Raw genomic sequence first — 16421 nt, 5'->3', positions numbered from 1 at the left:
TGTCACAATTCATATATATACTGTAAATGCTTCACTTTTACAACATTATACATACATAATTATAATCATCCTTATCATTGGTAGGACATTTTGATTATGCAATTACAATATTTAAAATGTGTTCACATCTCAGGTACATAATGGACTTAATGGGATATGTGTTAACAGTTTTTGCAGGTACTGTGACAGTTTTAAAGACCAAGGACCTAGTTTAGAGTTTGGAGGATGAGTTATTCCATCACAAACATGACACATATTCCTTCTGCGTTGTACAAGTGCCAAAGGATGTAATGCACCTGCAATAAGGCAGACGGGATATCCACTATGTTTGTGATAGAGGAACATGTCCTCTAAACTCAATCAGGCCCCAAGACAGTATTTGTTGTGCATATGAGAACACAATCTATGCTCCCAATGCACGTTGCATTCCACAGCAATTTGGTCTGTGGCCATCATTAGATATAATAAAATATCAGTTAGGTTAAAAATGTTCATTTCTGAACTGCCACTAACATTCCACGCCTATTTCTTTAATTTTGAGATCCTAGTATGGTGCAGACTTTGTGAACACTCCAGTTCAAATATCCATACATTTGAGATGTAAAAATACTGAAAAACTATTCCTCAGAATTACTCCACTTATACACGAACACAGAGAGGAAAGGGGCTTCTGTGTATTTGTGAAATTTACTTGATTTCTGTTCAACAGTTTATGTGCTAGCTTGTCCAAAAGACGAACGTGGTATTTTGTATTCTGTGGTTTTGTTTGAGACCACCCCTAAAATCTTTGACCATCTTGACGAATTTACACCTAACTTTAATCAATTAAATACACAAGCATACCTTTTTTTGTACTCATTATTGTACATCCTTCAAATGAAACAAATATTATTAACAAAGCAAAACATTATTGTTTAATTAGGAAAATGTAATCTATATACAACGGAGCCCATGCAGGAAATCCATCCTGGATGTCAAATGTATTTTCTATAAAAGATCAGGCCAAAAAAAAGGCCATGCTACAGCATTCTGACTAGTTGCTTGTCTTTTTCGCACCACCATGAGGACAAAACCTGCCCTAGGGATGGTATAATTTATTGAACATTCCAGGTAGCATTTAAGGGATAAGATGTACCATGGGCAATCTGGAAAAAAATGATTAGATTGCCCAGGGATCTTGGTGTACTGGCATAATTATCATGAAGTTCAAACCTCTTTCAATCTTTTTTCTTTCTATTGTTTTCTAACTTTTTAATTGTCATTCAGAAGAGCTGCATAAAATTTAAAAAATTGCAGAAGGTAGCAATTTTATGCTTGGGATGTTCATTCAAGTAATTAGATTTCCCATGTAGAAAGACGCTCAAGTACCAGAAAGGTGATATATAGGAACAAGAAGTTCTCTCAAGACTAATATTAAGTCTTTAGTAAGATCTGTATCACAGGTTGAAATCTGTGCATGTTTGTCTTTTTGCCATTAAGCCTTATAGTGTGTAAGTTGGTTATCCTGAGATCAAGGCTGTGACTGACTGCTGTGTTTGTAAAGGTTGAAGGGCAAGATTGCTGATATTACAGCCAGACACGTGCCTTTTACAGGGACTATTACAGACAACCGAAGTAGAGTGCATTATCTTTTTCAGGACAACAAGATGGTTGGAATTGTTACACCTATCCGTTCTTGGAAGACGTTGTGCAGATTGGTTGGGAGGGTTACAGTAAGGTCCCCAAAAGTTATTTTTCACAAGTATGATTTGACAAATGTGCAACAAACCATGTCAGATGAACTGACAGCAAACTTGGCACGATGGCAGAGCATAATTGGAGTGCCTTTTTTGATTTTGTATAAAGAGGAGAAGACATTTTTTAAAGAAAAGTAGAAATTTCGGTGCACAGGAACCGCACTTAGTTCTGCGTAGTCAAAGGTGAATACATTAAAAAAAATCTACAGAGGGAAGGATACTGGCTAGTAACTGTGGGGCATGAATGTAAACTTTGTCATGTGTCCAGTGGCGGCTGGTGACATTTGAAAGTGGTGAGGCGGAAACTGATAATCATAAAGCACCGTAGCGAGCGAGCGTATCGAGCGAGCCCGAACCCCCTAAGGAGGGTTCGGGGGGAATTCCCCCCGAGAAAATTTTGAAAAAATAGTGGAAAAATGGTGCATTTTCAAGCAAATTTGAGAAAGCAGGAAGGTTAATAAAGCAATTGTGAAAGTGCAGGTATTACATTATTAAAGAGCTGTCATATAACATAGGTAGCTGCTTATTCAGTATATAGGGTGACCAACTGGCATAAGTGCAAATTCAGGACGGTGAGTGTAAAAATTCAGGACAAAGGGTCAAAATTCAGGACAAAAATTCAGGACAAAAGGTCAAAATTCAGGACAAAACTTCAGGCTAAAAGGTACGTTTTACAGATACGTCAGAGGTGGTCTTGCAATAGTATATATGTAAGTAAATAGACAACCATCTAAGTACAAGTCAAAATAGGTTTATATTACAATTGTGCACTTCACGTTTTTTCAGTATGGCTGCAGCTTGCTGCCTTAGACAATTCAAAATTCGCATCTCGCTCCAGCAGGTACATTAATCACCAGGCAATGGTGAACCACACCTGAATATAAGTGAAGCCGCTTTTATTGTTGATTGAAAACTACTGGATATATAAAGAACTTTGCAGTGCCAGCCCCAAGTAACAAAACCGCTCCCCCTCCTTTCCAGCCTCCCAGGGAAACACCAGATGCCCGGTCCGGCCAGTCCTGCCTTGCTATCACCCTTCAATGGTGCCCCTCATCTTCACTTAGACCGTCTCTCATGTGTATTTAATTTCTCTTATACTGTTACTCATCCCAATTATGTAGGGCAGGGTGTCAGAGTGCGTTACATCACACACATTATATATAGACAATGACTCATATTAACGTGAAATTCAATGTATAGGAAATGCTACTTAAGATAATGGGTGCTACAAGGTGTAATCATTCTTTTATCTATTATTCAGTCTTTCACCATTCATTCTGTCCTTTCATCTATGTGCCCATTTATATCCAAACATATTCAACCATTTGCAAACCTATCCACCATATATCCTTCCATCCATCATTACACTCATCCATCCCTCCATCCACGCTTTCAGTCATCTATCCGTACAGTCATCCATCCACTCTTTCACCCATCCATCTATTCACTCATTCATCCAGCCATTTACCCTTTCACCCATCTAGCCATTCATTCATTCACTTACTCATCCATCCACCCAGTCACTTATCCTTCCACCCATTCACCCTTTCAGTCATTCATCCTCCCTTTCTCTCTCCATCCCCCTTTCACTTATCCATCCATCCATCCATCCATCATCCACCCACCCATCTACTCATCCATTCATTTATTCCATCCATTGATCCTATTACTCATCCATCCTTTCACTCATCCATCCATCCGTTCTCTCATCCATCCACCCTTTCACTTCTTCACTCATCTATTCATCCTTTTGTTCATCTACCCCTTTCTCTCTCCATCCCCCTTTCACTTATCCATCCATCCATCCATTATCCACCCATCCATCGACTCATCCATTAATTTATTCTATCCATTGATCCTATTACTCATCCATCCTTTCACTCATCCATCCATCCGTTCTCTCATCCATCCACCCTTTCACATCTTCACTCATCTATTCATCTTTTTGTCCATCTACCCCTTTCACTCATCCATTCATACATTCACCATTTCACTTATCAATTCAATCAATCCTTCCTTTCACTCATCTATCCACCCATTCACTCGCCCATTATCTAAGCTTTCACTCATCCATCCATCCTTTCTAACACCCATCCACCCTTTTACCCATCCATCTACCCTTCCACCCATACATCCATCTATTTCCCTTTTCCCTCATCCATACTTTCACTCATCCATCCATCCTTTCTTTTACCTATCCATTCATCCATTCATCCTTTCAGTCATCCATCCAGCCATTCACAAATTCCTTCACTTATATACTCACCCACCTTTTCACATTATGAGCTGAGCCTTTGTCTACAGAGTTGCAGACAGAAGAGGCCCATGAAGAACTTCACCCTCACTGTAGTTCCTAAAGCAAGGGGTGGGGTGGGGTGGGGGAAAGTTCACTATGCCCCTGCACATAGGCAGTCTGAAAACGCAGAAGCCGTGAGTCACACATGATGCACAGTGCCAGGATGTGAGGTGACTGTGACATGGTGTTGTTTCCAGGGATTGAAGTGGTGTAAAAAACTGGGGGGGGGTCTCTTCAAAGGGGGTGTTCGATGTAATTAAGCGCGTAGTTTAAAACACCTAGGCTAAAAATCAGCGCTAGCGTAGTGTTCCTCCCGACTGATATTATGTTGTTTCTGTCATTGCATCCAGATATATAGTACAGCAAGTATCATTACACCAACAAAAACCAGACTATTGGCTTTGTCAATGGTTTTTAGTTGCTTAAAATAAAAAAAAGGAGCAACCATGGCTTTGTTGGATATAATATTGAAAATATTTCAGTTAAAAAATGATGAGACAGTGAAAGAACGATAACCCGTTCTTTTTAACTTATTTTACAGGCTTCTTTATATACACTGTTTTCTCATGTTGCTAAAGTTGCAGCATTAGCGTTTTGCCTTTTATTTTACAGAACGCCCTGCTGTACACCGAGGCATGAGGAGGCCACCACATGATTTACCAGCCCAGACTGCCCCATTGACATTCTGTATGTGGCAATCAGCCCCATACAGAATGACAATGGGCGGGGAGGGGCTGCTCTTTTGCTCAAGGAGGAGCGCGAGGCGCCCCATCAGGAAGGTGAGGCCTCTCACAGGGGAGCAGTGCTGCTCCCTGTGATGGCCAAAATTACGGACAAAAGGCGTTCGTAAAAGGTTTCCTCACGGACAACGAACGTGAGGTCCAAATTACGGACTGTCCGTGAAATTTACGGACGGTTGGTCACCCTATCAGTATAACCACAGAGCTTCATAACATACTTCAAGATACAATGCTGAGAACCTCACAGATTGTTTTTATTTAAACTGCAAACAACAAAAGAACCAACTAAACAGGTCACAAACTATCACCATTCAACATATTTACTTTTTGTATCTAAATTCTGCACCCTATGCCGGGAAAACCAGGACAGCATTACTTATCCCACTAAATAGGAACGTACAGAGCATGAATTTAATCTCCAGTCATCAAACCCCCGAACCCTACCCCCGCCCCCCCGCACTGCGCCGTGCAGCATTTTGTTTCCCAGTTGCACTCTGTGATAGCATGATGACCCCTTCTGCTAGTGTAATGTCCGCGCTTCTGATTTTTAGCTAAGTGTGAGAAGCTCTGTGTCACCTTCTACTGTTTCATTCACTCAAGTTTCACACATTACCCACATGTTCTTCCTCTGTGCCCACCAGGCGTGCAACGGCCATTGTGCTCAACGCCCCCCCCCCCCTGTGTGTGTCAGCCCGGGCTGAGACATCTTCCCGAGCAGACAGTTTTTGAGCAGCCACTGCCAGCCGCAACCTAACACTTCACAGGTCTTTAAAAGACCATGTATGTGTTAACGAGGCCTCTGCCTATGGCCGAAGACTTCGCTCCCCCCCCCCCGAAATTTTTATCAGCCATGAGTCTCAGCAGTAGGCCCACTGAACTACCTTACCAATGATCCAAGGCAGCAAGCGATTGAAAGGTTTGAGGCAAAGGTTCTTAAACAGAGCAAATACCTGGCCTCGGACCTTCCTTTCCGGCTCATTGACATGCTCTCTCTGACTAGAGCAGGATAGGGGTTGATCCACATCTTAGTGTTTGGTTCTCTCTCTGGCCAGAGCTGCCTAGGGGTTGATCTGAGTATTAATGCCCCAGTACTCTCTCTAACTAGAGCAAGCTGCAGAAGAAACCCCAAAATTGTTTGTAGAAGCAAAATGCCTCAGTGTACTCTTCTACAGTTTCCTCTGGGCTTTACCTCCTCTTGAAGAAATTTAAACGTTTAAGGTTCTTCAGAAAAGTTCCTTTCAAGTCTGCTAATGCTTTTGGAATACTTGTCCCAATCTCCGGATAATCCACATGGAGCATTCACAATGGGAAGATTGTTGTCTTTCTTTCTTTCTTGACCGAGGTCGCAGAAAAGTAATGCTGCCTTGTGATTGGTTTCAAAATCTTCACCATCTATGCCCAGAAACATTTCAACAGGTACATATCCATGACTTCCACTTCACATGTGGTTTTATAGGATGCTGTGAAAATGGCGAGATTTAAACTAAGTGATGAGTGAAAGCCATCTTGAAGCATACGCAGCAGAAGCAAAAGATGAAGCAGCTGAAAATGCCTGCAGATCAAAGGCTGTCAACATACACTAGTGCTTATGGAAATCCAATGCAATTATATTTAAAGTAAACAATACAGCCCAATCCAAAATGGCTGACAAGGAAACAGAGTGAGGATATTCTGTGTAATGAAACTTAACACAATGAAGATGGCTGACAGCAAAATAGTGTGAAGATAGTTTACCAAATGGAACTTAATCCAAATCCAAGATGCCAGATAGTAAAGTGGCATGTAGATAATCCAACAGTAGCATGTGCACAGCCAAAATAGTCAAAAAGTACCCCAAACCGTGATTGACAAGCCCAAATGATAACTTCACCAAAGGGGAAAGGAAGGCACCAGATCAGTACACAGCTGTGTGCATGTGACTAGGAAAATCACTAGGTTGAAAACTTGCCTGGAAACGTGCCACAAACGTAGTACACACCAATGTACCCTCTAATTTAATTTCTCCACGTGCAGTAAGAAACCCTCTATGTGCACACTTCCCATTGCCCTCTGCAAAACACCTCCTGGGTAAGCTAGCTGTAGGGTTGAGAGAAAGCTAGGAGTGGTCCCTTGTTATTCTTCATGCAAAACGGTACATTTATAAAGTACTTATAGCTAAATGTTTGCCAAAACAGATTTTATTGTACACAAATAACATGACATATCATAAAAATAGCAATCTTCCTTCTAAATGGCAAACTGTTTTTCAGCTTCCTACCAGATAAACACGTACCCACATAGCTCTCTTACCAAAAAGATCAAATTCCAAATATGGCTTGCTCCAAGTTACAGAAATACAATAAATGCTGAAAATAAAAACAAACACAGCAAGAATACCAAAGCATATTTTATATTGCCCACACAGTAAACTGAATTCTTTGCTGCTTTGCTCTGGGGCTCATAATGGTGATGGATTAAAGGAGTTAGCGGCATGCCACCGTGAAGTGGCTAGAAATTAACTCAGCCAATAAGGAGGTTGTGGACCTAGGCTGACCACTTTAGATTAATGGCAATGTTTGCCACAGGCAGCAATCTAAGGACACACAGTTGGCAATGCAGTTCTAGGCATATCTCTTTTACAATAACATGACATAACAGAAGGAAGGATTGCCTTGTGGAAGAAGGATTGGGGGAAATGGGCACTTAAATCTCAAGTCTCTCTGACAGGGGTTGATCCGATTATTAATGCCCGGTGCTCTCTCTGGTCAGGGATGCAGTCGTGTGGTGATGGCTGAAAGGGATACAGTCACTGGGGGCGATAGTGAGCATGGATGCAGTCAGTGGGGCGCGGGAGGGGGAGAGAGGGAGCGATGCAGGTATTAGGGTGATGGTGAAGTGATGCAGTCACTGAAGTTTTTATGGGCAGGGGTGCAGTCACTATGGTGAGGGGGGATAGGGATGCTGTCGATGGACACCGGGACGCCTTAAGGATTGTGGGGGCCCTGGGCCAAACGTATTTCAGGGGCCCCTGTTAGGAACACATTTAAATGTATGATCAAGTTACAGCTCTTTCATGCCCTCTCTGTCTCACTGGCAGTGCAGAAACACACTGTTCCAAAATGAAAATGTGTTTACATCTAGTAATATGCAGGGTTATTGATGTGGTTTTCAATATTGTGACAGAGCCAGCTTGCTAACACTACAACAATTACCTCTATGCACCCCTTCCATCCGAGGACCTGTTTGGAGCTAAAATAAACTTTTTACGGTTGTTGCATGAAACATAAACACACCATTTGTCTGAAAAATATCTACAAAAAACTCTCACACATTCCCCTCCTTAAAAATGGGGTGGGGGAGCTGTCACTGGCTGTAGGGCCTGGAGCTGTGGGCTTGGGCTGAGACGGGGGTGCTCTTAGAATGAACTGGGACTTGCAAGGCGATGGGGCAGGGTCAAAGGGCACACTGCAGAGCATAATTTTGATAGCCTATACTGGTAGCACATTCGCGCGCTACACAAGAAGAAAGGCAAGGGTGTGAATTTAAGGATACCATACCGATGTGTGCAGAGAGCAGCTGCGAGCCCTTTACTGGGAGCGAGGATAACCAGGGAGGATTAAAGTTCGGCAGCCGCCCGGGAATATATTGAAGCTCTGAAAACGGTCAGGTGCTCAATGTTAAGAAGCGCTACTTAGCCGCCCATTCAAAGGAGCAATTAAAGCACTTTGAAAAAAAAACGTCAAGTTTCCTGCTTTTTTAAAGTTCAAGCAGCAACATTGACGGACGGTACGGTAGAGGATAGGATTAGGAAGCAAGCCTGGCACTGGTTAGGGAGGGATGGCAGAGGTCAGAGGAGGCCCCTGCCTCGCATAGTAAAAAACTTACGGTGGAGGACGCGGTATCGCGGTGGTGGTGGTGACGGAGACCGTCCGTAGGCAGTGGCACACACACAACAAGTCAGTGTCACACAACGATGAGTCACACGACGATAAGTCACTCTCGGACTCTCTCAGACAGACTCCCTGAGTTCGCTCTAGTGACTACTTTACTTTCACTGAAGTGGGGCACCATCATCCTGCTGCAGCAGCCAATCCTGGTGCAGCGTTAACAGCGCCACTGCGCCAGGATTGGCCTACGAGCAGGGTGCTATCTGCCCATGATGAGACCAGGGCCCCGGGTCCCTGCCTGTGTCTCTGAGTGGCTAGGGGAGGGGGGGACCACTGTACGCATGCGCGGGCCAGTCAAAATATTGAGGACTCCTGGATTTCACAGGCGCAGTGTGTACAGTTACTGTAGTACACACTGCGCATGTGAAATCCAGGAGTCCTCCGTATTTTGACTGGCCCGCAGTTACTCCGCTGTTCTGCTAACACTCTCTGTCACAGTCCCGCCCCCCGACGGCCCACTTCCTATGCGCTGCCCGATTCTGCCGGGCTTGTCCCGGAGACGATAGCGCGATGATTTATTTTACAAAATCCTGAGATTTTAAATTATGCATGCATGTTGCGCGGTCGTCCAGGGCTAGTGGGGCAACGCCCCAACGCCCCCCATGGACGCACCGCCACTGCATGTGTCTATTTAAAGTCCCATAGGCCTAAAAAGGACACATGCACAGGAACTGGGTTACAGAGTTGAAAACAAACACGTAGAAGCATTATGCAGTTTGGAATGTTTACAGCTCCATTCTTTAATGTGAAAGTATGCTAACTAAGTGGTAAAATCTAACCCTCAAAAGTCATCATCGCAACAAAAAAATCAATGTTAAGCATGTTTAGAAACATATTCTGAGATGATCCACTCCCGCCTCCATTGCATCACTGCAACCTCGACACATCACCTGCCTGAGGCAGCACCCACTGGTACAATGGACTGCTCAACAGATAGATGTCTAACATGTCTAAACAGTGCCTCTGCTTGGCTGCAAGTGTCTGGATAGTTTCTTGATATCATCTGGCACTTACCTCTGGGGATGGGGGTGGAGACATGGACTTTGGTGAGAGGGATCGCTGGTGGGTACAAGAAAGAAAAATATGTTTAGTTAAGGGCCACATTGTTAGAGGTGCATTAAACAGTGCTTATGTGCTATCCCAGTGAATCGCTCGGTAAGAAAACAGGTTACTTACTTGTAACTTTGGTTCTCCAGTATTGGTAACTTTTATAGATTCCCATGCTTTGTATCATTCCCCCGTCGTCGGAATGGGAGCCTCGGTAACCAGAAAATACCATAGCAGTAGTTACAAAAGAGAAAGAAAGGCCTAGGCCTCATCTCATTTTGTAGCATATCGCCCTCTTTTTGTTAAAGAGACCAAAAAACTGCAACAACCAATCAGATCTACCTCACCCCATAGAACCCTCCTGAGAGAGCCTCAGAGCTTCAGATTTTCGTAGCCGTTGTGTAACAGTAACCACCTCTGCTGAAGGCTGAGCTTTCCCAGGGGAGGCGGGTGGGCGCATGGGAATCTATCAAAGTTACCAATACTGGGGAACCAAAGTTACAGGTAAGTAACTTGTTTTCTTGCCCCAGTATTGGACTTTTATAGATTCCCATGCTTTGTATCAGAGTAGCTAGCAGTAAGCAATAAATGCACATTTTGTTACATGTATATTAGCATAATACAGTATAAGTATTATCATAGATCGTAGATACCCTTTGCAACAATAGATAGAAAACATTATCAGATACAAAATGTGCAATATAGGAAGGAGGGATAGAAGGGACAGCTCACTGCTTATTGGAAGAGGTTCCTCAGGACTGCTTGTCCACCTGCTGCCTCACTCCTTGTTGAAGAGTCCAAACAGTAGGGCTTCGTTTATGAATGGGCACTGTCCATGTAGCCGCCCTACAAATGTCCTTGATAGGAACACCTGACAACAGAGCCATAGAAGATGAAACTGATCTTGTAGAATGAGCTTTGATTAGCCCTTTCAGCGGCTTTCCTGCCGCTTGATGACAGAAGTGGATTGGGCTGGCAATCCAACGTGATATCCCCTGCTTTAATAGGGGCATGCCTTTCCTTGGAGCGCTAAAAGCGACAAAAAGTTGTGTAGTCTTTCTGAAATCATTCGTGCGTTGGAGATAGAACTTTAGGCATCTTTGGACATCCAAAGTGTGGGGAGATCTTTCAGCCAGAGTTGAATGCCGAGGAAAGAAAAACCTTAGTACTACAAGTTCATTCAGGTGAAAATCTGAAGGAAATTTTGGAATAAATTTCGGATTTGTCCTCAAAATCAAAGAGTCATTCTTGAACTGTAAGAAAGGTTCAACAATTGTGAGAGCTTGAAGTTCTCCAACCCTCCTGGCTGATGTTATAGCCAGAAGAAAAGCAATCTTCCATGACAAAAATTTGATGTCCGCTTTATGTATAGGTTCAAAAGGAGCCCTTATGAGATGGGCAAGGACCAGGTTGAGTTGCCATATTGGAGGAGGAGGTCTAACCGGAGGGAAAGCCCTGAATAGACCTCTCAGGAATTGTTTGATCACTCTCGCGGACCAGAGAGAAGGGTCAGAGGCTGTTCGTCTGAACCTAGAGATCGCTGCCAGATGCATCTTGATGGAAGAGTGTTGAAGACCTGACTTGGCCAAAGACAAAATGTACGGTAAGATCTTATGAGGAGCTGAAGTTAATGGATGAAGATTTTCCTTGTGGCATCATGCACAAAAACACTTCCATTTTGCTCTATAGGTTCTGTTTGTCCTTGGGGCCCGAGTTTGAGCTAAAATTTCTTTGCAAACTTGAGGGATATCTAAAGTTCTGAACTCCCAGTGCTCAGGAGCCAAGCTGTCAATTGCAGAGAACTCGGGTCCGGATGCATCACTTGGCCCTGGGACATCGTCAACAGGGCAGGTGAATTTGTTGATCCTGAGACAGAAGGAGGATCTCAGTAACCCAAAATTGGCGGGGCCAAGCTGGAGCTATTAAAATCATTGTGCAGGGTTACGTCTTGAGTTTCCTTAGTATTTTTGGAATCAGGGGAATTGGTGGAAAAGCGTAAACAAATGCGCCTGACCAGGCTATCGAAAGAGCATTCCCCAACGATCCTTGATGGTGATACCTGCTTGCGTAAAATTGGCATTTCTTGTTTTCTGGAGTCGCGAACAGGTCTATAAGAGGAGTAACCCAACAAGAGAATATTTTTTCGAGAGTTCTCTGATCCAATTACCATTCGTGAGAGACCGACCTTAGACGGCGCAATGAATCCGCCTCCGTATTGAGGGAACCTAGCAGATGTTCTGCTGAGAGAGATATCTGATGATGAATCGCCCATTCCCAGATCTCCTGTGCCTCCCTTGAAAGAAGTTTGGATCTTGTTCCGCCCTGCTTGTTTACATAATGCATGGCCGTAGTGTTGGCCGTACGGACCACGACTGTGGAATTCCGAATTTTTGGAAGGAAGGCTTGTAAAGCTAAACAAATCGCTCGTAGCTCCAGAAGGTTGATATGGGAGGTGCGAATCTCTGGAGACCAGTGGTCGCTTCATTGAAGATCCTGTAATACCGCCCCCCAGCCCTCTAGAGAGGCGTCTGTGGTAAGAACTAATGGAGAAGGAGGAACTGTGAAAGAGAGACCTTTCGCGATATTGCCTTTTGTAGTCCACCACATGATTGCCTTCCTCATGATAGGAGTGATCTTTATCCTGTCGTCGAATGATCCCTCCGCCTAACGCCATTGCAAGTCTAGTTGCTCTTGCAGGGGGCGCATGTGAAGCCTGCAGTGCGGAATTAAGGCAATGCAAGATGACATAGATCCTAGAAGGGATTTGTATTGACGGACTGAAAGAGTTTGTTTCCTTTGTAATCGGTTGGCAGAAAGGATCAGTCTGTTCGGTCTCTTCTCTGAAGGAAAAGCTTTGCAATGAGTTGTATCCAGAATGGCACCCAGAAACCTTGCTGACCTGGATGGAAGAAGGACAGACTTGCTTCTGTTTAGACCTAGACCCAAGAGACTGAAAAGTTTAATGCAATCTTCGACTGCCCTTGTGGCTGCTTGAGAGGATGGAGCCTTTATCAGCCAATCGTCTAGGTAGGGAAACACCTGCAGTGACCGCCTTCTGAGAAATGCTGCTACTGGGGCCAATACCTTTGTAAATATCTGCAGCGCGGATCTTAGTCCGAAAGGTAGGACCCTGAACTGAAAGTGGCTCTTGGCTACTGTGAAGCGAAGATACCTCCTTTGGGCCGGCTGAATGAGAATATGAAAGTACGCGTCCTCGAGATCTAGAGTTGCCATATAATCGCCAGGATTTAGGAGACACAATATATCCTGGAGAGAAACCCTCCGAAAAGAGAGTTTGATGAGATAGCTGTTGAGCTCCCTCAGGTCTAGAATTGGGCGCCACTTTTCTTCTGTTTTGCGAACCAGGAAAAACCTGGAATAGAACCCTTCCCTCGTTGGGACTGGGGAACCGATTCTATTGCTCCTTTGATGAGCAGCTGCTGAGGTTCGAGACACAGAAGATTCAGATGTTTTGATTCTGTGGCGCGAGGGGCTCTGGATGGTGGAAAATCTTGAAACTAGAGTGTGGCCAAATTGTATGATGTTGAGGACCCACCGATCCGATGTAATAATCTGCCAGTTGTGGAGGTATTCTGATATCCTGCCCCCCACTGATGTTACCGGAGGGGGAGGAACAGTAGATAGAGCCAGGAAGCCGCTATTGTCGTTTAGAAGCATCTCTCCCCTGACGACTCTGTCGTCCTCTTGATGGTTGACGAGAGAAAGACACCGATTGACCTTGGCGTTGCGAGTATTGGGGCTTGTACGACGGAGAAGATTGCAAATAAGAGGAGTAACATTTTTGGTTACCACCTCTATACGACGAAAAACCTCTTCCTTTCGTACCCCTGAAAGGCAGTTTGCGGTATTGCAATGTCCCCAAGGACCTTGCCGTGTCTGCGTCCTTTTTGATGTCTTGAAGGGTATCGTTTATATGTTTCCCAAAAAGCATTTCTCCATCATAGGGTAAGTCCAGGATCTTATTTTGAACTTCCTGTCGAAACCAGGTAGCCCGAAGCCAGCCCTGACGTCTTAAAACTGCTGGTCCTGCCAAAGCTCGAAAAGCGGTGGTAGCGATATCCGTAGTACAATCTATAACCTCCGAAGAAGACCGTTCTCCTTCCTCATGGATCTTCTTGGCGTCTACTTTGGCACCATCCCGAAGTTGATCAAAAAACGGGGACAAATCGCACCACATTTGGCGATCATATCTACCCAGGATTGCATGAGCGTTTGCAGCTCGAACTAGAAGACTAGACATTGAGGAGAATCGTTTACCCACATTGTCCAGGCATCTGCCCTGCTTATCTGGTGGTGTTGTAAGGGGCCCTGATGGATTCTTTGACTTTCTTTGAGCTGCCTGGGAAATAACTGAGTCAGGCTTCGGTTGACCAGTCAGACAAGCAGGACTGTTTTCTGGAGCTTTATATTTTTTCTCCAGCCATGGAAGAACAGGGATGACTGTAGTCAGATTTTGCATCACCTTAATCCCTTCAGACCACACATGTTCAACTATTGGGATTGAATGGATGGACTTCCTGTAAGGTTCCTTAAAATCATAAAGGAAACAATCTGACTGTACGGTCATGATAAGGAGGCCAAACCTCTTCAGCGCCCTGTCCATAAGGTTATGGAATCCTCCGATGTCTGCTGGAGGAGAGTCAACGGGATCTGGCAATGGCGAGGCTGGATCTGGAATGACATAAACGTCCCATTCCCTATCCAGGTCCAGGACCTGATGTACATCATGCACTTCATCAGATGAGTCATCATCATCATGAATAGCTATAATTTCCTGGTGGCTCTCTCTTGGCTCCGCCTCTGAAGGTCGAGACACCTGAGGAGTCACTGTAATTGAAGGAGTGACAGGAATTGATGGAGGAGGTGGCTGTATTTGCTGCTCAGAAGCTTGAGACGGAAACCTTTTCTTGTAGTCTTGTAGCATCATTTGTAAGTCCGTTATAAGAGAGGAAGGCATTGCCACCGTATCCTGATGAGACTGACGTTGAGGTCTCTCTTGTTGATCATAATGACGATCTTCATTATAGTAATCGTCAGATTCTGAATCCTGATATTTCACCTAAAGTTGGGATGGGTTATAAGCATCCCCATAAGGACTATCCTCCCCCTCTGAAAGTTCTTCCTCAAAGAGTAAAGTTGGAGGCAAGGGTGTCACTCTGTAGGAGATGTCATCTCAGGAGTGATCTGCTGCCTTCTTATCGATATCTGGACTCTTTGAATTGTCGACGACGTCGTCGTCGACGGGACCGTCGACGGAGAAAGGGCTGTCGTCGAAGATGGACTGATCATCGACGGTATCGTCGACGAGCTCGTCGTCACTATCATCACCGCCCTCATCGTCGACGTCGTCGACGTTGACGTCGTCCTCGTCAGTGCCGTAGCCGTCGACACTATCGTCGGCGTCATCGTCGTCAACGTCGAAGATGTCATCATCATTGTCGACGACAAGGGGACAGGTACCTGAAACGTCGACGAAGTTAACATTGCAGCCGCCATCGACGCAGCTCCCGTCAATGGTCCCGTCGACGGAGCTGTAACTGAAACCAGGTGCACTTTCGATGTCATCGTCGACGTACCTGAAGTTTTCGTCGGCGACGGACGGTTCTTTCTATCTGAGTTTCCTTCCTGAGGGACAGAAGCTGGTTTCTTGAATATCTTCTCCTTTTCAGATGGTGGAGAAGCAATAGAAGGAGTTTATTGTACCTTCTTTCATGGTTGTACCTCAGCAATTTGTGCCAACCTCTCCTTTACACCTCGGTGAGGAGATTTTTTGGGACTGGGCCTTTCAGACCTATCAGAGGTCTTTTGTGAGGCCTTAACAGGGGCATCAGATGAAGTTGAAGGGGAAGCCCTACCCCTATTCCTGGATCTTCTGGAGGACGCAGCTGAGGAGGAATCCTCACTGTCAGATGACAGAACCTCCTTACGAGACTTCATCTTCTGTAACCAGGTTCATAAACAGCCTTCCCTGTCTCTCAAGGTCTTGGTGGAGAAGGTCCTGCAGATCTTACAATCCGTGGCTTTATGATCAGGGTACAAGCAGTATATACAGTCTTTATGCTTGTCCTCAATGTACAGCCTTTTCTTAGAGTAAGTAGCACAGGCTTTAAACAAAGCCTTTTTTCCTTATCAGACATTGTAGAGTAGAAAAAAGAAGAGAAAATCCAAATCTGTAGAGAAATCTGAGCAGAGCTCAGTGGAGACTCCCTTAGCACAACGTGCTGTAGAAAATCTAAGGCTCTGAGGCTCTCTCAGGAGGGTTCTATGGGGTGAGGCTGATCTGATTAGTTGTTGCACTTTTTTGGTCTCTTTTACAAAAAGAGGGTGTAGGAAGGGGGATACCTGACTATGGTTACCCCAGATTGTTTGCCTAGTGTTTAGCTGGTTTTCGACTTAGTTGGCCTGGGACCCTGCTTATCAGGGCCCCAGGCTATCTGCTCTCTCAGTAAAATGGACTCCATGTAGCCTAGGTACATCTCCAATTGGACATTGGATCACCTTATCAGCCCCTGTACAGTGTACTATAGGTACCCAGGGCACAGGTGTATCCAAGGCCTACCAGGGGCTGCAGCATATCTTTTGCCACCCCTCGCTGGCTATCCAAACTGACACAACTGGCTGATCACTCAGCTGGGGCAAGGTTGTGTAATCACCC

General features: G+C 44.7%; 1 protein-coding gene across 1 annotated transcript in view; it reads right to left on the bottom strand.

Annotated features, from left to right (window-relative positions):
- The window catches only part of DMTN (dematin actin binding protein), a 434932-nt gene that overhangs the window by 80149 nt on the left and 338362 nt on the right, over positions 1-16421 (bottom strand). The window contains exon 6 of the mRNA XM_086943677.1: positions 9713-9757. Coding sequence (XP_086799803.1) covers positions 9713-9757 — 45 coding nt within the window. The remainder of the gene's footprint in view (positions 1-9712; positions 9758-16421) is intronic.

This window comes from Lissotriton vulgaris, chromosome 11 (assembly GCF_964263255.1).
Source record: "Lissotriton vulgaris chromosome 11, aLisVul1.2, whole genome shotgun sequence".
In the NCBI taxonomy this organism is placed as follows: Eukaryota; Metazoa; Chordata; class Amphibia; order Caudata; family Salamandridae; genus Lissotriton; species Lissotriton vulgaris.
The sequence above is the reverse complement of the archived record's forward strand: the minus strand, read 5'-3'. Positions and strand labels throughout refer to the sequence as shown.